Consider the following 22,927-nt stretch of genomic DNA (forward strand, 5'->3'; position numbering starts at 1 on the left):
GCAAAGAGCAATTTCTCAAGCAAGAATTTTGCTAGGGCTGTCTGGGAGTGGTCTAAGTGGGGAGGGGAAAACTGAAAATTAGCTGTCATTGGCAGAGAGATTTGGAACTCATTCTTATTGGTTTATTATCTAATTTATTTCCTGGTTATGTCACCAGGCAGGCCAAAACTCCATTCCACCAAAACATGCTGAAATTTCAGGCAGTCTTTTCACACAGCTCCTATACTAAAAAGGTATTATCATAATTTTCGCAATTTCACAGCATTATTCTAACCTCATAATGAGGAAATAAATATAAAACCTTGGCAAATCATGTTTTTGACTGCAGTGGGCCTTTAAGGTTGCCTCCAGATAACATATATACCACTGCAGCATGGGTTCAAATCCAGCCCACTGCTATTTCAGCACATGAGGAGCGGGACTGCCCCAAACTGCTGCTACTAAACACAGACACAACCACGGACACACACAGTGCTACAGACAAAGTACTATTCCAAGTCCGCATTCAAATGTAGGCCTGTTCCTACTTCAAAACGTTCAAGAGATCTAGATGTAGAACCCAGGTCAAACAGGGTAATTGACAATGAGGTTGGGAGGTGGTTTTTGTCCTATTTGATAGAATTCCTCAACGGTTAGCAAAAATTATTATTTTCATGTAACAGTTTGAGAATCTAGAGAGTCTAGAGAATAAAAGAGAGAGGGAGAGAGAGAGTGAGAAGAGAGAGAGAAAGAGAGCGAGAGTGTGCATGCGTGTGTGTCCATCCCTGGGGCTTAGCGGGTTCCTCCTGAGCTGAATGCATTATGTGAGTGTCTGAGTAATTGAAAGGGAAAGAGTTGACCTGGGCAGAGCTTTTGGCCGGAGTCAAATGAACTTGGCTCCAGCTAAGAAGACTGGGCTTCCCAAAGAGACCCACCACCTCCCTCCTCACCCCTCCTCCCCCGAGGCAGCACCACAGAGAAATCAATGCAGTAATTAAGATCTTGGAAGTCTCACCCGTCTCACCCCTTTCACACCCTCCTCCCCTCATCTTATCTGCTAAATTAAAATCGTCCTTGAACTCATGAAGCCCTGCTCTAATTAGCCGATCTAGGACCTCTCTATCTCTCTCATTATCCCTCCTTCCCATTAGCATCTTCTTTCACACTCTTCTTTACTTGGGAAATGCATATTTCTGCGGGAGAGAACTTCGAGCAGAAGGGTGTTTTCACATAATGAATCAGACACACCTGGGGCGGTTCCTTGGCACGTTTGTGACACTTTGAGAACCAGTGATGTGAATAGATTATGAGCCGTACGGGATAAATGAGAAGGCTATATGTTGTGACAGTAGGATAAAGGGTTAAAGAGACAGTGATGTGAATAGATTATGAGCCGTACGGGATAAATGAGAAGGCTATATGTTGTGACAGTAGGATAAAGGGTTAAAGAGACAGTGATGTGAATAGATTATGAGCCGTACGGGATAAATGAGAAGGCTATATGTTGTGACAGTAGGATAAAGGGTTAAAGAGACAGTGATGTGAATAGATTATGAGCCGTACGGGATAAATGAGAAGGCTATATGTTGTGACAGTAGGATAAAGGGTTAAAGAGACTGGCTGCTGTCAGCTCCACTGAGTGTTCCATGGACTGTTTGTTTGCCTAAGTAACAGGGAGATGAGATGACTATCGCCACGACAAAACATATATACATGGCCACAGAGACGAGTGGTGCTGTGTTTTTGAGAGAGAGAGAACATTTCCTGCCTGCCAACCCAGACAATTTCCCATCAGGATACATCAGATGTGGCATCCACAGACAATACACTTGTCCCATTCCCTCTCTCTCTTTCACACGCACACACGCACACACACACACACACACACACACACACACACACACACACACACGCACACGCACACGCACGCGCACACGCACACGCACACGCACACGCACACGCACACGCACACACAGATACACACTGTCAGCTCACTAAATTACTTTTGTTGACACTAACATTGTATCTATATTACACAACAACATCAACATGTGCTTGTGTTTCAATAAAGATTAAGCATGGTGCACCAGAGACACAGACATACAGTACATGTATAACCACATAGAACCACAGACATACAGTACATGTATAACCACATAGAACCACAGACATACAGTACATGTATAACCACATAGAACCACAGACATACAGTACATGTATAACCACATAGAACCAGACATACAGTACATGTATAACCACATAGAACCAGACATACAGTACATGTATAACCACATAGAACCAGACATACAGTACATGTATAACCACATAGAACCACAGACATACAGTACATGTATAACCACATAGAACCACAGACATACAGTACATGTATAACCACATAGAACCACAGACATACAGTACATGTATAACCACATAGAACCACAGACATACAGTACATGTATAACCACATAGAACCAGACATACAGTACATGTATAACCACATAGAACCAGACATACAGTACATGTATAACCACATAGAACCACAGACATACAGTACATGTATAACCACATAGAACCACAGACATACAGTACATGTATAACCACATAGAACCACAGACATACAGTACATGTATAACCACATAGAACCACAGACATACAGTACATGTATAACCACATAGAACCACAGACATACAGTACATGTATAACCACATAGAACCAGACATACAGTACATGAATAACCACATAGAACCACAGACATACAGTACATGTATAACCACATAGAACCACAGACATACAGTACATGTATAACCACATAGAACCACAGACATACAGTACATGTATAACCACATAGAACCAGACATACAGTACATGTATAACCACATAGAACCACAGACATACAGTACATGTATAACCACATAGAACCACAGACATACAGTACATTTGTAACCACATAGAACCACAGGCGATATTTTGAAGGAATTATTACACTTCTGATCTATAATCATAATATCTCTGATTCATCCTTCTTCTTTTTCTGCCTTGGATTGTATTCTTTCATGCCTTCGTTTTATTCCAAGTAATTTAGCATTTCCATTTAAGTGAAAGAATCCCTTTAAGCACAAAGAGCTAGGCTTGTGCTGTCTAAGTGACTGAGAGGAGGAGATGAGCGGTAACAAACGCAACACAAAGGCACTGTGATGAGATCTAATACTGAGAAACACTATATCTGTCCATCTGCCTGACAGAACAGCAGTACTGGTATAGATACACAGTATAGTGTGCACCAAGGAGAGTGAGCGAGAAAGAGAGAGAAATAGAAAGAGAAAGAGGGAGAGAGAAAATACCTACACAGATTGTCAGAAAGAGTGAGGACCCAGTCTAAAGAGACTGATCACCTACACAGTGAGAGCGAGTGAGTACCTACACATAGTGAGAGAAAAGGATTACAGGAAGTGAATAGAGTGTGAGAGTGAATAACTACAGATTGTCAGAAGGACAATGAGCACCTACCAGTGCATTCAGAAAGTATTCATACCTCTTGACCTACAGCCTCAAAACATGTTTTTAGAAATGTTTGCTAATTTATTGAAATAGAAATACAGAAATATCTCATTTACGTAAGTATTCACATCCACTCCTGAATTGTGCAACATTTGCCCTTTATAAAAAAAGAAAAGCTCTGTCAAATTGGTTCTTAATCATTGCTAGACAACTATTTTCAGGTCTTGCCATAGATTTTCAAGTAGACTTAAGTCAAAACTGTAACTCGGCTACTCAGGAATGTTCACCGTCTTCTTGGTAAACAACTCCAGTGTAGATTTGGCCTTGTGTTTTAGGTTATTGTCCTGCTGAAAGGTGAATTGATCTCCCAATGTTTGGAGGAAAGCAGAATAAACCAGGTTTTCCTCAGGGATTTTGCCTGTGCTTAGAGAGCGTGCTTAGAGAGTGATACTTGGATTTGCTCCAAACATAACACTTTGTATTCAGGACAAAAAGCATTACTTTAGTTGCTTGTTGCAAGGATGCATGTTTTGGAATACTTGTATTCTCCACAGGCTTCCTTCTTTTCACTCTGTCAATTAGGTTAGTATTGTGGAGTAACTACATTGTTGTTGATCCTTCCTCAGTTTTCTCCTATCACAGACATTAAACTCTGTAAGTGTTTTAAAGTCACCATTGGCCTCATGGTGAAATCCCTGAGCGGTTTCCATCCTCTCCGGCAACTGAGTTATGAAGGACGCCTGTATATTTGTAGTTATTGAGTGTATTGATACACCATCGAAAGTGTAATTAATAACGTCACCATGCTTAAAGGGATTTTCAATGTCTGTTTTTTTTTGTTCTACCTATAGGTGCTCTTCTTTGTGAGGCATTAGAAAACCTCCGGTCTTTGTGGTTGGATTTGTGTTTGAAATTCACTGCCCGACCGAGGGACCTTACAGATTATTGTATAAGATGAGATAGTCATTCAAAATCATGTTAAACACTATCATTGCACACAGAGACTCCATACAACTTATTATGTGACTTGTTAACAATTGTTTTACTCCTGAACTTATGTCGGCTTGCCATAACAAAGGGGTTGAATACTTACTGACTCCAGACATTTCAGCTTTTCATTTAAAATTAATTTGTAAAAATGTTGAACAACAGAATTCCACTTTGACATTATGGGGTATTGTATGTAGGCCAGTGACCAAAAAATCTAAGTTTAATCGATTTTAAATTCAGGCTGTAACACAACAAAATGTGGAAAGAGTCAAGGGGCGTGAGTACTTTCTAAAGTCACTGTACATACACCGTCAGAAGGAGAGTGAATATGGCACACTTTCAAGATGTCTGTATAACATCCATTCCCAATCCCCTCGTAGCGGATGAGTCAGAAGTAGAGTCACGTTTAGTACACTTGTCACCCAAAGACCAGCCCTAACAGTCAGAATCCTGCTCAGTGTCATCAAAGCTTCCACAGCCTTTTTTGAGTCGTCACATACGCTGCTGCTACTATTTGTTTTTCCTAGTTATATGTACTGTACATATCTACTTCAATTACCTCGTACCACTGCACGTCGACTCGGTACTGGTACCCCGTGTATATAGCCAAGTTATCGTTACTCATTGTGTATTTATTATTACGTGTTTTACTTTTCTATTATTTCTCCATTTTCTTTCTCTCTGCATTGTTGGGAGGGCCCGTAAGTAAGCATTTCACAGTTAGTCTGCACCTGTTGTTTATGAAGCATGTGGCAAAAAAAATGTATTTTATTTGAGTCTGCAGAAACACATAGGTTCCATCACAGAGGATAGAAACCACAGAGAAAAATACTCTCTGCTCTTAGAGAGATTTAATTTCAGATTAGTGTGTGGCATGGAATAACCCTTTAAGTCAGTTAAAGAGAGAGGGATAGAAAGACAGAGAGAGACAGACTGACAGCGAGAGAAATGGTGAGAGAAAGAATGAAAGAGAGAATGAGCGGGAAAGGGAGAGAGGAAAGGAAAATAATAGAGGGAGGGGGAGAGAGAAAGTGAGAAAGGGAGAGAAAGATGGAGAGATGATGAAAGAGAGAGTGTCAGACAGAGAGAGAAGGAAAGGGGGATTGGGAAAAAAAGACAGAGGGAGGGAGCGAGAAAGAAGAAGTGGCAGATAGAGTGCCTTCAGAAAGTATTCATACCCTTTGACTTATTCCACAATTTTTTGTTACATTCTGAATTCAAAATGGATTAAATCGTTTTTATTTCACCCATCTAAACACAGTACCCCATAATGACAAAGTGAAATGTATTGAAAATGAAATATCTAATATACATAAGAATTCACACCCCCTTTGCTACGACACTCCAAATTGAGTTCAGGTGGATCCAATTTCCTTTGATCATCCTTGAGATGTCACTACAACTTCATTGGAGTCCACATGTGACCAATTCAATTGTTCAAACTGATTTATTAAGAAACAGACCTGTCTATATAAGGTCCCACAGTGGACAGTGCATGTCAGAGCAGAAACTATACCATGAAGTCCAAGGAACTGTGCGTAGATCTCCGAGACAGAATTGTGATGAGGCATACAGTACCAGTCAAAAAATGTGGACACACCTACAGTGCTCGTTCAAGGGTTTTTCTTAATTTGACTATTTTCCACATTGTAGAATAATAGTGAAGACATCAAAACTATGAAATAACATGTACGTAGTTGTCCCTCCCTCTGTCTTTTGTTTCCCAATCATGTAGTAACAAAAAAAGTGTTGAACAAATTAAAATATATTTTAGATTTTAGATTCTTCAAAGTGGCCACTCTTTGCCTTGATGACAGCTTTGCACACTCTTGGCATTCTCTATTCTATAGATATGGATAAACTAATCTCTGTGTGGGCATGGTGACAGCGATAACATTAATTGCACAGGTCTAATATCAATGCGGTAGAAGGTGTAATGGTGTGACTCTGATATCCAGTTTCTTTGTGTGTGTGTGTGTCTGTCTGTGTGTGTCTGTGTCTGTGTGTGTGTGTGTGTGTGTGTGTGTGTGTGTGTGTCTGTGTGTGTGTGTGTGTGTGTGTGTGTGTGTGTGTGTGTGTGTGTGTGTGTGTGTGTGTGTGTGTGTGTGTGTGTGTGTGTGTGTGTGTGTGTGTGTGTGTGTGTGTGTCTGTGTCTGTGTCTGTGTCTGTGTGTGTCTATTCTTTAGATATAGATAACCTAATCTCAGCCTTAAAGCTCTCACGATCCAAGCCCATTTCAGAGAAACTTGCTCTATATGGTCTATAAAACAGGCCTGATGATTGATTGAAAACACTGTTTGTACTGTACACTGGTATTGACAATATTCAGGAAGCTATACGTTTTCTATAATGAAAGGTCACGCTTCTCTCTTGTGTTCCATTTTTCTGCCATGTTCCCTCTCTCTCAGGTCTCTATCCCCTTCGTTCGCTCTCGCTCTCTCTCTCTCTCTCTCTCTCGGCTAGTCCGAATGTGTGTGTGTGTGTGTGCGCGTGTGTGTGTGCGCGCACGCGCGTGTGTCAGACCTGTGTTTTGGCAGGATCCATCTGTACTGTCCCATCAATCACACACTGTTTCAGGTAACAACTGCACCTGCTTCAGACCGTTGGGGGCTTTCTCTCTCTGTGTGTGTGTGTGTGTGTGTGTGTGTGTGTGTGTGTGTGTGTGTGTGTGTGTGTGTGTGTGTGTGTGTGTGTGTGTGTGTGTGTGTGTGTGTGTGTGTGGTGTGTGTGCCTCAAATCGTGTCTGTCTGTCTGTCTGTCTGTCTGTCTGTCTGTCTGTCTGTCTGTCTGTCTGTCTGTATGAGAAAGATACAAATAGCATGTGTGTGATGATAATGACTGTGGGGGTTCGTGGGTTTTTGACACTTGGGCAAATCATCGTTTTTGCTTTGCGAGTTCATCACCCCCGCTCTTCACAAACAAACACCCACACCCACACCCACACACACACACACACACACACACACACACACACACACACACACACACACACACACACACACACACACACACACACACACACACACACACACACACACACACACACACACACAGTCCTGTCAGTGGTATCGATCGCATCATGGGGCGGCCGGTGGATGAACCTGTCATGACCGATAAGGAGTGGACAGCAAGATAATAAAGTCTTCCTGCTCTGCCTGATGGCTCCTGACATCTGTGTGTGTATGTGTGTGTGGTGTGTGTGTGTGAGAGAGAGTTTTGCAGCTCTCTGCGGCTCCTGGGGCTGCCCACGGGCGTCCTCAGTGCAGCCTGACTAAATTGGATAGAAGGAGGCCCCCTGACGGGGAGGCGTGATACCTCATGATGTCATATAAATGAGCCGCAGACAGGGGGGAGAGCTAGGGGCGCTAATAAAAGGCCTCTCAATCTGTCACGCACACGCACACTCACACACACACACACACACACACACACACACACACACACACACACACACACACACACACACACACACACACACACACACACACACACACACACACACACACACACACACACAGGGCTAATCAGCAGTCTATTACAGTTTGTCATATGTCCCATCGTCAGTCCTGATAAAATGTATTTTAAGACCTTTCTCCTGTCAATCTAGATATTACGCCCAGTCTTTTCCATGCACCTGATATCTCCATTCTGAGGTTATCTTTTTCTGTCCTCTTTCTACGGGTATGTAGCCTACCATACTGAACATCAACCATTCCCTTCTCCTCTCTGCGGAAGTGTAAGATAGTGTTCACACTTTGGCTGTTCTATACGCATTCTACGCTTCATGTTTCCTGGACACACAGTCAGCCACAAGCTTTGGAACGTTCCCCTCTTCCTCTATCTCTCCAGTGCTTACCTCGCCATCGCTCCCTCTCTCCTTCCCTTCATCTCTGACTGGCGCTCACACACACATCGGTATGCTCTCTTTCCCCTCCCCTCTCTTTCTCTCTGTCTCTTCCTAGGCCTGTCCAGGATTTCACAATCGATGAGCAGCAGGGAGACAATTTTAATCCATACCACAAACCCAGTAACACAAACACACACACACACAAACCAGACACACACGCACGTGCACACACACATGTACGTGCGCAGACACAGACACGCGCACACATACACACAGACTAATCTACCAGCAGCCCAGCCATTGCTGCTGTTATTTCTTTTCCTATAGGCAGTGGGATACGTCTCTATCTCTGCACACCTCACTCTCTGTCCATAGTCTCTTTCTCTCTCAATCTCTCTCTCTCTCTCTCTCTCTCTCTCTCTCTCTCGCTCTCTCTCTCTCTCTCTCTCTCTCTCTCTCTCTCTCTCTCTCTCTCTCTCGCTCACTCTCTCGCTCTCTCTCTCTCTCTCTCTCTCTCTCGTTGTCTCTCTTTCTCTCTCTCTCTCTCTGTCTCTCTTTCTCTCTCTCTCTCTCTCTTCATCAGAGGGTTTCTAAAGCCTGATGAGAGGTCAAAGTAAAAAATGAGATGACAGAAAACTGGTGTTGCTGGGTGGAACATTTCATACACCATCAGAGTAGCAAAATTACCAGAGTTTTGTCTTTATGTGAGCCTGTGACCCTGTGTGTGTGTGTGTGTGTGTGTGTGTGTGTGTGTGTGTGTGTGTGTGTGTGTGTGTGTGTGTGTGTGTGTGTGTGTGTGTGTGTGTGTGTGTGTGTGTGTGTGTGTGTGTGTGTGTGTGTGTGTAGTGGCCTATCAGTCTTCTTCGTTACAGAAGCTGTCATGACTCCCGTTTATCACAGATCCCATGGGGGAGAGCCTTCCCTCCACAAGGGCAATGCTACCACAGCTCAGCAACTCACCACTACTGCCAACATACACACACACACACACACACACACACACACACACACACACACACACACACACACACACACACACACACACACACACACACCAAAACACACACACACACACACCAAAAAACACACACACACACACACACACACACACACACACACACACACACACACACACACACACACACACACCGAAACACAGAAATGTCCACATATATATGCATTCCCATACTATCAGTTACATTTTCTGCCAGTCATCTCTTTCTGTCCTTCTATTCCTGCAGTTTATTTATTCCTCACACACATACAGAACCCCATGTGTGAGAGGCATCACAATAAACATGCCACTGCAGGGATGTGAACACATACATAGGAATTCATGGAATACCAAGTGAGGAATATCAAGATAAATCCTCACATCTGTCAAATCAAATCAAATGATCCAGTACATTTTCATTATACCTCACATTTTTGAATTACCCTTTTTCTAAAGTCTTGAGTGCAGATACGTGCGGTAGAGAGGTCTCTGCTAAGCACTGCTATGGTTCTGACTAAGAGCTTTCTAAGAGCCTTCTTAAACTGAGCTTTTAAGGGTATTTTCACCACTGAGATGAGATTTACATAACATATGTGATGCGGAGTAGAACTCCCTATCTGAAAAACAGCTTCTATCTCAAGGCCATGTGACTGTTAAATAGCCATCACTAGCCGGCTACCACTCAACCCTGCACCTTAGAGGCTGCTACCCTATATACATAGACATGGAATCACTGGTCACTTTAATAATGGAACACTAGTCACTTTAATAATGTATACATACTGCTTTACTCATTTCATATTATATACTGTATTCTTTTCTACTGTATTTTAGTCAATGCCACTCCGACATTGCTCATCCTAATATTTATATATTTCTTAATTCCATTATTTTACTTTTAGATTTGTGTGTATTGTTGTGAGTTGTTAAATATTGCTGCACTGTTGGAGCTAGCAACACAAGCATTTCGCTACATCCGCAATAACATCTGCTAAATATGAATATGTGACCAATAACATTGTCACGTCCTGGCCAGAAAAGGGGTTATTTGTCATTGTAGTTGGTCAGGGCGTTGCAGGGAGTGTTTGTGTTGTGTTTTGGGGTTTTTTGTCTAGGGGATTTTGGTTCTAGTTTTCATTTTCTATGTTCCGTTTTCCAGGTTTGCCGAGTGTGGTTTCCAATCAGAGGCAGGTGTCTTTCGTTGTCTCTGATTGGAAGCCATACTTAGGCAGCCTGTTTTCCTTTGGGTTTTGTGGGTGGTTGTTTTTCGTATAGTGCTTGTGTCCTTACAGAACTGTTGTTTGGCATTTGTTTATATTTTGTTTAAGTGTTCTCTTATACTATAAATAAAGAAGATGAGCATGATACCCGCTGCGCCTTGGTCTAGCTTTAACGACGCACCTGACAGAACCACCCACCTAAAGAAGACCAAGCAGCGGGGTAAGGAGCAGGGGAAGAGTGGAGAAAAATGGACTTGGAAGGCGAAACGGCGATTCTGGGAGGAGAAGTTAAGTCAGCTACAGGAGCCTGACAGGCAGCCCCCAATTTTTTTTTTTTGGGGGGGGCACACGGGGAGATTGGCGGAGTCAGGCAATAGACCTGAGGCACCTCCCCGTGCTTACCGTGGGGAGCGGTTGATGTGGAGAGCACCGTGCTATGCGGAAGTGCGCACGGTCTCGCCCATCTGCACACACAGTCCGGTGCGGTCGATACCAGCCCCCCGCAAGTGCCGTGCTAGAGTGGGCATCCAGCCAGGGAGAAGTGCGCCGGCGCAGCACATCTGGCCACCAATGCGTCTCCTAGGTCCAGCCTACCCTGCGCCTGCTCTACGCACGGCAGCCCTCAATCTCCAGCACAGCCCAGTTCGCCCTGTGCCAGCGCTTCGCCCGTGCCGGGCTACAGTGACAACTCAGTCAGGACGGGTTGTGCAGGCCGTGCGCTCCAGACCTCCAGTGCGTCTCCAGGACCCGGTCTATCCGGTGCCTGCTCCCAGAGCCAGGCCTCCTGCATGTCTCCCCAGCCTGGTGAGTCCTGTGCCTGCTCCCAGAGCCAGGCCTCCTGCATGTCTCCCCAGCCTGGTGAATCCTGTGCCTGGTCCCAGAGCCAGGCCTCTTGCATGTCTCCCCAGCATGTTGAATCCTGTGCCTGTGCCCAGATCCAGGCCCCTGGCAGAGTTGCCCGCCAGTCCGGAGCTGCCAGAGTCGCCCGCCAGTCCGGAGCTGCCAGAGTCGCCCGCCAGTCCGGAGCTGCCAGAGTCGCCCTCCAGTCCGGAGCTGCGGCCAGAGCCAGAGCCACCTCCGTGGTGGGAGGATTGGGAAGGGGGGGGGTGAAGCACAAGAACCGTCGTTGACGGTGGCCACCCTCCTTTCCCTCCCTTTAGGTTTGGGGTGGTTTTTGTGGGTTTTGTTTTGAGGTGCATTCGGGGTCTGCACCTTTGGAGGGGGGGTACTGTCACGTCCTGGCCAGAAAAGGGGTTATTTGTCATTGTAGTTGGTCAGGGCGTGGCAGGGGGTGTTTGTTTTGTGGTTTTTTGTCTAGGGGATTTTGGTTCTAGTTTTCATTTTCTATGATCCATTTTCCAGGTTTGCTGAGTGGGGTTTCCAATCAGAGGCAGGTGTCTTTCGTTGTCTCTGATTGGAAGCCATACTTAGGCAGCCTGTTTTCCTTTGGGTTTTGTGGGTGGTTGTTTTTCGTATAGTGCTTGTGTCCTTACAGAACTGTTGTTTGGCGTTCGTTTATATTTTGTTTAAGTGTTCTCTTATACTATAAATAAAGATGAGCATGATACCCGCTGCGCCTTGGTCTAGCTTTTACGACGCACCTGACAAACATTTTATTTGATTTCATCGCTTGATAGTTGTCTTGGAACGTTTATGCCAACTTCAAACTGACATCTCACAGAGTTTGCCCAACTCAGGTAGTCCGTCGGGGGTAAGCAAAATAAAAATGTGATTCACATAGAAAATAAAAAATTCAAACAGTACATTTATATATTCCAACATTTGGGTGAGTTTTTTCCCTCACCTGAGTAGCCTTTAATTCACTGCCAAAATATAATTAAACCAATTAGTGTTCATCAAAATAACAGCACAATGTCAAATTGTCACGTCCTGACCAGTAGAGGGTGTAGTTGGGTCAGGACGTGGCAGAAGGGAGTAAGTGTTTTATTGTTTCATTTAATTTTGGCCGTGTGACTTCCAATCAAGCACAGCTGTAGAGGGTTGTGGTTGATTGGGAGTCACACATAAGTTGCCTACGTTTCCGTTGTGTGGTGTGGGTAAGTGTGCTTGTCACTGTTGTTGCACCTGACAGGACTGTGTTGGCTGTCAGTTTTGTTGTTTTGTTAATTGCATAGTGTTCGTAACATTAAAAATGACGAACCCTAACTCCGCCGCATTTTGGTCCACTTCTTCCGTAGACAGCCGTTACAGAATTACCCACCAAACCAGGACCAAGCGGCGGAAGAGGAAGGAGCAGCAGGACTACTGCGTTATGGACAAATGGACATGGGAACAGATCCTGGACGGAGAGGGACCATGGACTCAGGCTGGGGATTATCGCCTCCCGCAGTGGGAGATTGAAGCGGCGAGAGCGGAGAGGCGATACTACGAGGAGAGAGAGCGCAACGAGCGCGAGAGGCAGCCCCAATATTTTTTTGGGGGGGCACACGGGACAGTCGGTGGAGCTGAGGTCGGAACCAGAGCCAGTCGGGATGACATTGGAGGTGAGCGAGGGCTATGAGACAGAGACTGTGACGGGGTTAATGGGAAAATTAGGAGAGAGAGAGATGAGAGAGCTGCTAGTGTGGTGCATAAAGTACGGCATTCGCCCTAATGAGCGTGTCGTGGGTATGATGTCACCTGAGGCAGCTCTCCATACTCGTCCTGAGGTGCGTGCTGGTTGTCTGGTAAAGACTGTGCCTGCGCCCAGAAACAGGCCTCCTCCATGTCTTCCCAGCCCTGCACATCCTGTACCTACGCCCAGAACCAAGCCTCCTGCATGTCTTCCTATCCTGGTCAAGCCCGTGCCTCCTCCACGGACCAGTACTCCAGTGGGTCTCTCTATCCTGGTCAAGCCCGTGTCTCCTCCACGGACCAGTCCTCCAGTGGGTCTCCCTATCCTGGTCAAACCCGTGTCTCCTCCACAGACCAGTCCTCCAGTGGGTCTCCCTATCCTGGTCAAGCCCGTGCCTCCTCCACGGACCAGTACTCCAGTGGGTCTCTCTATCCTGGTCAAGCCCGTGTCTCCTCCACGGACCAGTCCTCCAGTGGATCTCCCTATCCTGGTCAAGCCCGTGTCTCCTCCACGGACCGGTCCTCCAGTGGGTCTCTCCACCCTGGTCTCTCCTGTGCCACCTCCTCAAGCCAGGCCTCCGTTATGTCTCCCCAGCCTGGTGAATCCTGAGTCGGAGCTGCCCGCCAGTCAACAGTCGTCAGAGCTGCCCGCCAGTCAACAGTCGTCAGAGCTGCCCGCCAGTCAACAGTCGTCAGAGCTGCCCGCCAGTCAACAGTCGCCAGAGAGGTCAGACTGCCCTGAACTGCCGGAGTGGCCAGACTGCCCTGAACTGCCGGAGTGGCCAGACTGCCCTGAACTGCCGGAGGGGCCAGACTGCCCTGAACTGCCAGAGTGGCCGGACTGCCCTGAACTGCCAGAGTGGCCGGACTGCCCTGAACTGCCAGAGTGGCCGGACTGCCCTGAACTGCCAGAGTGGCCGGACTGCCCTGTTCTGCCAGAGTGGCCGGACTGCCCTGTTCTGCCAGAGTGGCCGGACTGCCCTGTTCTGCCAGAGTGGCCGGACTGCCCTGTTCTGCCGGAGTGGACGGACTGCCCTGTTCTGCCGGAGTGGCCGGACTGCCCTGTTCTGCCGGAGTGGCCGGACTGCCCTGTTCTGCCGGAGTGGCCGGACTGCCCTGTTCTGCCGGAGTGGCCGGACTGCCCTGTTCTGCCGGAGTGGCCGGACTGCCCTGTTCTGCCAGAGGTGCCCGCCTGCCCTGATCTGCCAGGGTGCCCGGCCTGTCAGGATCAGCCCGAGTGGTCCTCCTGCCCTCCGGTCCAGCCCGAGTGGTCCTCCTGCCCTCCGGTCCAGCCCGAGTGGTCCTCCTGCCCTCCGGCCCAGCCCGAGTGGTCCGCATGCCTTCCGGCCCAGCCCGAGTGGCCCGCATGCCTTCCGGCCCAGCCCGAGTGGCCCGCATGCCTTCCGGCCCAGCCCGAGTGGCCCGCATGCCTTCCGGCCCAGCCCGAGTGGCCCGCATGCCTTCCGGCCCAGCCCGAGTGGCCCGCATGCCTTCCGGCCCAGCCCGAGTGGCCCGCATGCCTTCCGGCCCAGCCCGAGTGGCCCGCATGCCTTCCGGCCCAGCCCGAGTGGCCCGCATGCCTTCCGACCCAGCCCGAGTGGTCCGTCTGCCAGGGTCAGCCCGAGTGGCCCGTCTGCCCGGCGCAGCGATCGGGCGCCAACAGAGTGGGCGACGCCGAAGGTGGAGCGAGGTCCACGTCCTGCACCTGAGCCACCTCCAGGATAGGTGGGTTGGGGAGGGAGGGTGTAGCACAGTGCCGTCGGTGACGGCAGCCACCCTCCCTTCCCTCCCTTATTGTTTAGGTGTTCCTTTTGTTGGGGATTTTTTTGTGTTTTTCCTTTTTTTAGGTGCATCCCGGGGTCTGCACCTTGAGGGGGGGGTACTGTCACGTCCTGACCAGTAGAGGGTGTAGTTGGGTCAGGACGTGGCAGAAGGGAGTAAGTGTTTTATTGTTTCATTTAATTTTGGCCGTGTGACTTCCAATCAAGCACAGCTGTAGAGGGTTGTGGTTGATTGGGAGTCACACATAAGTTGCCTACGTTTCCGTTGTGTGGTGTGGGTAAGTGTGCTTGTCACTGTTGTTGCACCTGACAGGACTGTGTTGGCTGTCAGTTTTGTTGTTTTGTTAATTGCATAGTGTTCGTAACATTAAAAATGACGAACCCTAACTCCGCCGCATTTTGGTCCACTTCTTCCGTAGACAGCCGTTACACAAATACAGGTAGCCTAGTCAAATAATTAACATCCAATCACATTAACCGTTACTCTCTTGTGGGTGAAACCTTCTCTCTTGCGCAGACATTTAGAAATGAAACATGCCAATTTGAAAAATAGGCCACAGGTGTTTTTTGAGCGAGAATTAAGACAACTTTTGAGTAGTAAGACATGTATAAAAGCAACAGATACCGTTAATAAGAAGGGGCTAGAAGCATCTTATATGGTGAGCTACCGAGTGGCTAGGACAGGCAAGCCCCATACTATTGTGGAGGACTTAATTCTTCCTGCTGCCGTGGATATGGCTGGAACAATGCTGGAGGAAAAGGCCCAAAAAACTATACAGAAATTTCCTTCATCAAACAACACTGTTTCACGATGCATCAGCGACATGGCAGGAGATGTTTTGAAACAATTACTGCTTCGCATACAAGCCAGTGAACTCTTTGCATTACAGCTTAATGAGTCAACAGACGTGGCGGGCCTGGCACTGCTCCTGGTATATGTCTGTTACATTTATGGGGGGTCAATTAAGGAAGACATCCTCTTCTGCAAACCACTGGAAATCAGGACAACGGGAGAGGATTTTTTAAAGTACTGGATAGCTTTGTGACATCAAATGGACTTTGGTGGTCAAGATGTGTTGGTATGTGTACTGATGGCGCAAAAGCCATGACAGGGAGACATAGTGGAGTGGTAACGCGCGTGCAAGCAGTTGCTCCCAACGCTACTTGGGTACACTGCAGCATCCACCGAGAGGCTCTTGCTGCCAAGGGAATGCCTGACAGCTTGAAAGACGTTTTGGACACAACAGTGAAACTGGTTAACCTTGTTAAAGCAAGGCCCCTGAACTCTCGTGTATTTTCTGCATTATGCAATGATATGGGCAGCGACCATGTAACGCTTTTACAAGCGTTATCAAGGGTTAAAGTATTGACACATTTTTTTGAATTGAGAGATGAGCTTGAAGTTTCTTTACTGACCATCATTTCCACTTGTCTGACCGCTTGCATGATGATGAGTTTCTCACACGACTGGCCTATCTGGGTGATGTTTTTTTCTCGCCTGAATGATCTGAATCTAGGATTACAGGGACTGTGCAGGACAACATTGAGGCTATGATTAAGTTGGAGCTCTTCTCTGTCTGCATTAATGAGGACAACACACAGGTCTTTCTATCGCCGTATGATTTTTTTGTGTGCAAATGAAACTCAAGCTTACGGACAATGTCAAATGTGATATAGCGAAGCACCTGAATGAGCTGGGTGCGCAATTATGCAGGTACCTTCCCGAAATGGACGACACAAGCAAATGGATTCGTTAACCCTTTCATGCCCTGCCTCCAGTCCACTTACCGATATCTGAACAAGAGAGCCTCATCGAAATTGCAACAAGCGATTCTGTGAAAATTGAATTTAATCAGAATCCACTGCCAGATTTCGAGATAGGGCTGCAGAGTATCCTGTCTTGGGAAATTGCGTGGTTAAGACACTGATGCCCTTTGCAACCACATACCTATGTGAGAGTGGATTCTCGGCCCTCACTAGCATAACAACTATATACAGGCACAGACTGTGTGTGGAAAATTATTTAAGACGGACTCTCTCCAATACAACTTAACATTGCAGAGTTATGTGCATCCTTTCAAGCACACCCTTCTCATTGACCTGTGGTGAGTTATTCACAATTTTTGATGAACAAATAAAGTTTTATATGTAAGATGGCTAAATAAAGAGCAAAATTATTGATTATTATTATTATATTATTTGTGCCCTAGTCCTATAACAGCTCTTTGTCACTTCCCACGAGCCGGGTTGTGACAAAAACTCACACTCATTCTTATGTTTAATAAATGTATCGTATAGTTTGTGTGTGTGGCAGGCTTACAATGATGGCAAAAAACAACATTTGCGATTGAGCTGACCCTGGTGCTAGAGGGAGTACGCAGCTGGAGGTTGAATGTTTGAAGGAGTACAGGACTATAAAAGTTTGGGAACCACTGGCCCAACTCTACAGCCGGAGGAGTCTATTTTCTCATGTCTGTTTCTTAACAATCACATCATCAGACAATGAGCTGATTGGTTGATTGGGTAATTGTGTCCCAGTGGGGAGTGAGGCATGCTGGGTAAATCACCATGGTGACATCTCTGACAGGAGCGTGGAGAGGAAAGTGACAGCTCTAACGCACATTCATGTGTGTGTGTTTGTGTGTGTATGTGTGTATGTGTGTGTGAGCATGTGTGGCAGGACAGGGACAACTCACTGCCCTGATCACTCTGAGAGTGGCTAATTCAATACCCCACGCATCATCCCCCACTGTTACAATATGCTAATTTACTGAGGAGGAAACAGGGGCCAGCTCTCTCCTCTCCTGCTTCTTCTTTCACTTCTCTTTCTCCTCCCTCTTCTCCTTAGCTTCTCCTTCTCCTCCCTGCACCAGTTCTATTGGTCTCTTCTTTCTGCTACATATACAACATTTACTACTTATCTTATTCATCCCCTTTCATCCTTTCCTGCTCAACCCCCCCACTCCCCCCATCGTCGTTCTTCCTCTGTCTTTTATCTTCCCCCTCTGCCTCTTAACAATAACTATATAAATGGATCGCATTTCTTCCCACTTGTCACTGCGTCTCAAAGTGCTTTACACTTGTCTCCTCTTCTTTCCCCTTGTTCTCCGCCTCCTTCTCTCTGCCTCTGTCTTCCCGCTCCTCTTTGCTGTATTGTGAGATCAAACAATGTGTCAGACTGACGAGATAGGCGGAAAGGACGCTGATGGGAGAATAATGAGGACATCAGTGTACCAGTTCCATGCATTGACAGCATTTCACCACTGGGCACACACTGGTTGAATCATCGTTGTTTCCACATCATTTCATTTCAAATAGACGTTGAATTGACGTCTGTGTCCAGTGGGTCATTATTACACTTTACTGGCACTTTCAAGAAAAAGTTCTAGTTAATACACTTCACTACTCCACTGTATCTCTGCTTCAGTCCTGAGATGGATTACACGACCGCCCGCACGCACGCACACACACACAGGAGAAATACTTACCCCATGTGATGGGTATGTTAGCCAGCCCCAGTCTCCTGATATTGAGGATGTGTCTAGTAGATTCACTACAAAACAGAAAGAACATCTGTGAGGATAAATATATATGAAATGTGTGTAGTACTCACAGTCACACACACACTATAACGAACAGCGTGCATGGACAGCTGCAAAGACATCTGTGATACGTATTTGTACATTTGGAAACACCATTAAATGGCTTTGTGTCTCCCACAGGTAGCTATCGTTCCCATTCCTGAGCTGAAGAATATTACATATTGGTAACAGTGAGTGTGTCTGTGTGCCAAGGTTATTATAGTTTTGTGTTTTATTTCGATTCATTATTACATTTTTATTAGGAAATCTGTTTAGTTTCAGTTCTTTTTCTGACCTGATTTGCAAGTTTTTATTTCGTTTATTTTCAGTTTTATTTTCAGTGTTAGGAACAGAAAGTACAGTCAGGTCCAAAATGATTGGAAACCTTGATAAAGATAAGAAAAAAAGACTGTACAAAAGAAATAATACAAATTGTCCCATAAAGCAAAAAGACCCATAACATCTAAGACCCACCACCATATTTTCCAGTAGGTATGGGGTTCTTTTCTGCTTATGCATCCTTATTTAGACCCCAATCCCACCACTGGTGTGCGTGGCAAAAAATCTCTATTTTCATGTCATCTGATCATAGCACCGGTTCCAATCCAAGTGTCAATGCTGTTTAGCTAACTCCAGGTGTTTACATTTGTTGGATGTCATGACAATAAGAATACGTAAGATGATGGGTCAGGTCATAGGTTAGGTTAGGTACTCTCTCTTGTCCATGCTACCACCAATCCAATGCTTTTTAACTTTAGTAGTACATGTAAGAAGGGTCAAGTACTGTTACCTCTATCTGACAGAAAGTACTCAAAGTAATCCCATAAGGGGTTTTGCTGTTTTTGACCGACCACTGGAAGTTTAGAGTTTAATGTTTGTATTGCTATTGCTATTCCCCAAGGCACTAGACGGCCAGTTTTGCTTGCCTTTAGCAGTACCCTCATCCTACTCCTCCTCTGTTCCTCAGATGATGTGGAGGCTAACCCAGGCCCGGCGTGTCCCCAGGCACACTCATTTGTTGACTTCTGTAATCAAAAAAGCCTTGGTTTCATGCATGTTAACATCAGAAGCCTCCTCCCTAAGTTTGTTTTGCTCACTGCTTTTGCACACTCCGCCAACCCTGACGTCCTAGCCATGTCCGAATCCTGGCTTAGGAAGGCCACCAAAAATTCTGAGATTTCCATACCCAACTACAACATTTTCCGTCAAGATAGAAGTGCCAAAGGGGGAGGAGTTGCAATCTACTGCAGAGATAGCTTGCAAAGTTCTGTCATACTTTCCAGGTCTATGCCCAAACAGTTCGAGCTTCTAATTTTAAAAATTCATCTCTCCAGAAATAAGTCTCTCACTGGTGCCGCCTGTTATTGACCCCCCTCAGCTCCCAGCTGTGCCCTGGACACCATATGTGAATTGATTGCCCCCATCTATCTTCAGAGTTCGTTCTGTTAGGTGACCTAAACTGGGATATGCTTAACACCCCAGCAGTCCTACAATCTAAGCTAGATGCCCTCAATCTCACACAAACTATCAAGGAAACCACCAGGTATAACCCTAAAACCGTAAACATGGGCACCCTCATAGATATTATCCTGACCAACTTGCCCTCCAAATACACCTCTGCTGTTTTCAATCAGGATCTCAGCGATCACTGCCTCATTGCCTGCATCCGCTATGGGTCCGCGGTCAAACGACCACCCCTCATCACTGTCAAATGCTCCCTAAAACACTTCTGCGAGCAGGCCTTTCTAATCGACCTGGCCCGGGTATCCTGGAAGGATATTGACCTCATCCCGTCAGTCGAGGATGCCTGGTCGTTCTTTAAAAGTAATTTCCTCACCATCTTAAATAAGCATGCCCCTTTCAAAAAATGTAGAACTAAGAACAGATATGGCCCTTGGTTCACTCCAGACCTGACTGCCCTTGACCAGCACAAAAACATCCTGTGGCGGACTGCAATAGCATCGAATAGTCCCCGCGATATGCAACTGTTCAGGGAAGTCAGGAACCAATACACACAGTCAGTCAGGAAAGCAAAGGCTAGCTTTTTCAAACAGAAATTTGCGTCCTGTAGCTCTAACTCCAAAAAGTTTGGGGACACTTTAAAGTCCATGGAGAACAAGAGCACCTCCTCCCAGCTGCCCAGTGCACTGAGGCTAGGTAACACGGTCACCACCGATAAATAAGCATTTCTCTACGGCTGGCCATGATTTCCTCCTGGCTACCCCAACCCTGGGCAACTGCTCCGCACCTCCTGCAGCTACTTACCCGAGCCTACCCAGCTTCTCCATCACCCAAATCCAGATTGCAGATGTTCTGAAAGAGCTGCAAAACCTGTGCCCGTACAAATCAGCTGGGCTAGACAATCTGGACCCTCTCTTTCTAAAATTATCCGCCGCCATTGTTGCAACCCCTATTACCAGTCTGTTCAACCTCTGTTCAACCTCAACCTTCGTATCGTCCGAGATCCCTAAAGATTGGAAAGCTGCCGTGGTCATCCCCCTCTTCAAAGGGGGTGACACTCTAGACACAAACTGTTATAGGCCTATTTCCATCCTGCTCTGCCTTTCTAAAGTCTTTGAATGCCAAGTTAATAAACAGATCACTGACCATTTCGAATCTCACCGTACCTTCTCCGCTGTGCAATCCGGTTTCCGAGCTGGTCATGGGTGCACCTCAGCCACGCTCAAGGTACTAAACAATATCATAACTGCCATCGATAAAAGACAGTACTGTGCAGCCGTCTTCATTGACTTGGCCAAGGCTTTCGACTCTGTCAATCACCATATTCTTATCGGCAGACTCAATAGCCTTGGTTTCTCAAAAGACTGCCTGGCCTGGTTCACCAATTACTTCTCAGACAAAGTTCAGTGTGTCAAATCGGAGGGCCTGTTGTCCGGACCTCTGACAGGTACCACAGGGTTCAATTTTCGGGCCGACTTTTCTCTGTATATATCAACGATGTCGCTCTTGCTGCTGGTGATTCCCTGATCCACCTCTACGCAGATGACACCATTCTGTATACATCTGGCCCTTCTTTGGACACTGTGTTAACTAACCTCCAAATGAGCTTCAACGCTATACAACACTCCTTCCGTGGCCTCCAACTGCTCTTAAACGCTAGTAAAACCAAATGCATGCTTTTCAACCGTTCGCTGCCCGCACCCGCCCGCCCGACAAGCATCACTACTCTGGACGGTTCTGACCTAGAATACGTGGACTACAAATACCTAGGTGTCTGACTAGACTGTAAACTCTCCTTCCAGACTCATATCAAACATCTCTAATCCAAAATCAAATCTAGAATCGGCTTTCTATTTCACAACAAAGCCTCCTTCACTCACGCCGCCAAACTTACCCTAGTAAAACTGACTATCCTACCGACCCTCGACTTCGGCGATGTCATCTACGAAATAGCTTCCAATACTCTACTCAGCAAACTGGATGTAGTCTATCACAGTGCCATCCGTTTTGTTACCAAAGCGCCTTATACCACCCACCATTGCGACCTGTATGCTCTAGTCGGCTGGCCCTCGCTACATATTCGTCGCAAGACCCACTGGCTCCAGGTCATCTATAAGTCTATGCTAGGTAAAGCTCCTCCTTATCTCAGCTCACTGGTTACGATAACAACACCCACCCGTAGCACATGCTCCAGCAGGTATATCTCACTGGTCATACCCAAAGCCAACACCTCCTTTGGCCGCCTTTCTTTCCAGTTCTCTGCTGCCAGTGACTGGAACGAATTACAAAAATCGCTGAAATCACTATCTTTAAACATCAGCTATCTCAGCAGCTAACCGATCACTGCAGCTGTACATAGTCCATCTGTAAATAGCTCACCCAATCTACCTACCTCATCCCCATATTGTTTTTATTTACTTTGCTGCTCTTTTGCACACCAATATCACTACCTACACACCATCATCTGCTCATCATCATCTGCTCATCGATCACTCCAGTGTTAATCTGCTAAATTGTAACTAATTTGCTACTATGGCATATTTATTACCTTACCTCCTCATGCCATTTGAACACACTGTATATAGACTTTTTAATTTTTTTATTATTTATTGTGTTATTAACTATACGGTTGTTTATTCCATGTGTAACTCTGTGTTGTTTCTGTCGCACTGCTTTGCTTTATCTTGGCCAGGTCGCAGTTGTAAATGAGAACTTGTTCTCAACTAGCTTACCTGGTTAATGTCACGTCCTGGCCAGTATATAAGGTTAATTGTTTTGTAGTTTGGTCAGGGCGTGGCAGGGGGTATTTGTTTTATGTGGTTCGGGGTGGTGTGTTTGTGTAAAGGGTGTTTGATTTAGTAATTCCGGGTTTTGGTTTATGTTTAGTTTATTCTATGGTTAGTCTAGGTTGTGTGTTTCTATGTTTGGTTGATTGGGGTTGGGACTCTCAGTTGAAGGCAGGTGTTGTCTATCTGCCTTTGATTGAGAGTCCCATATATTAG

General features: G+C 46.1%; 1 protein-coding gene across 1 annotated transcript in view; it reads right to left on the bottom strand.

Moving 5' to 3' along the window:
* The window catches only part of epha8 (eph receptor A8), a 102,614-nt gene that overhangs the window by 41,052 nt on the left and 38,635 nt on the right, over positions 1–22,927 (bottom strand). The window contains exon 2 of the mRNA XM_045691677.1: positions 18,372–18,436. Coding sequence (XP_045547633.1) covers positions 18,372–18,436 — 65 coding nt within the window. The remainder of the gene's footprint in view (positions 1–18,371; positions 18,437–22,927) is intronic.

This window comes from Salmo salar, chromosome ssa12 (genome assembly GCF_905237065.1).
Source record: "Salmo salar chromosome ssa12, Ssal_v3.1, whole genome shotgun sequence".
Classification (NCBI taxonomy): domain Eukaryota; kingdom Metazoa; phylum Chordata; class Actinopteri; order Salmoniformes; family Salmonidae; genus Salmo; species Salmo salar.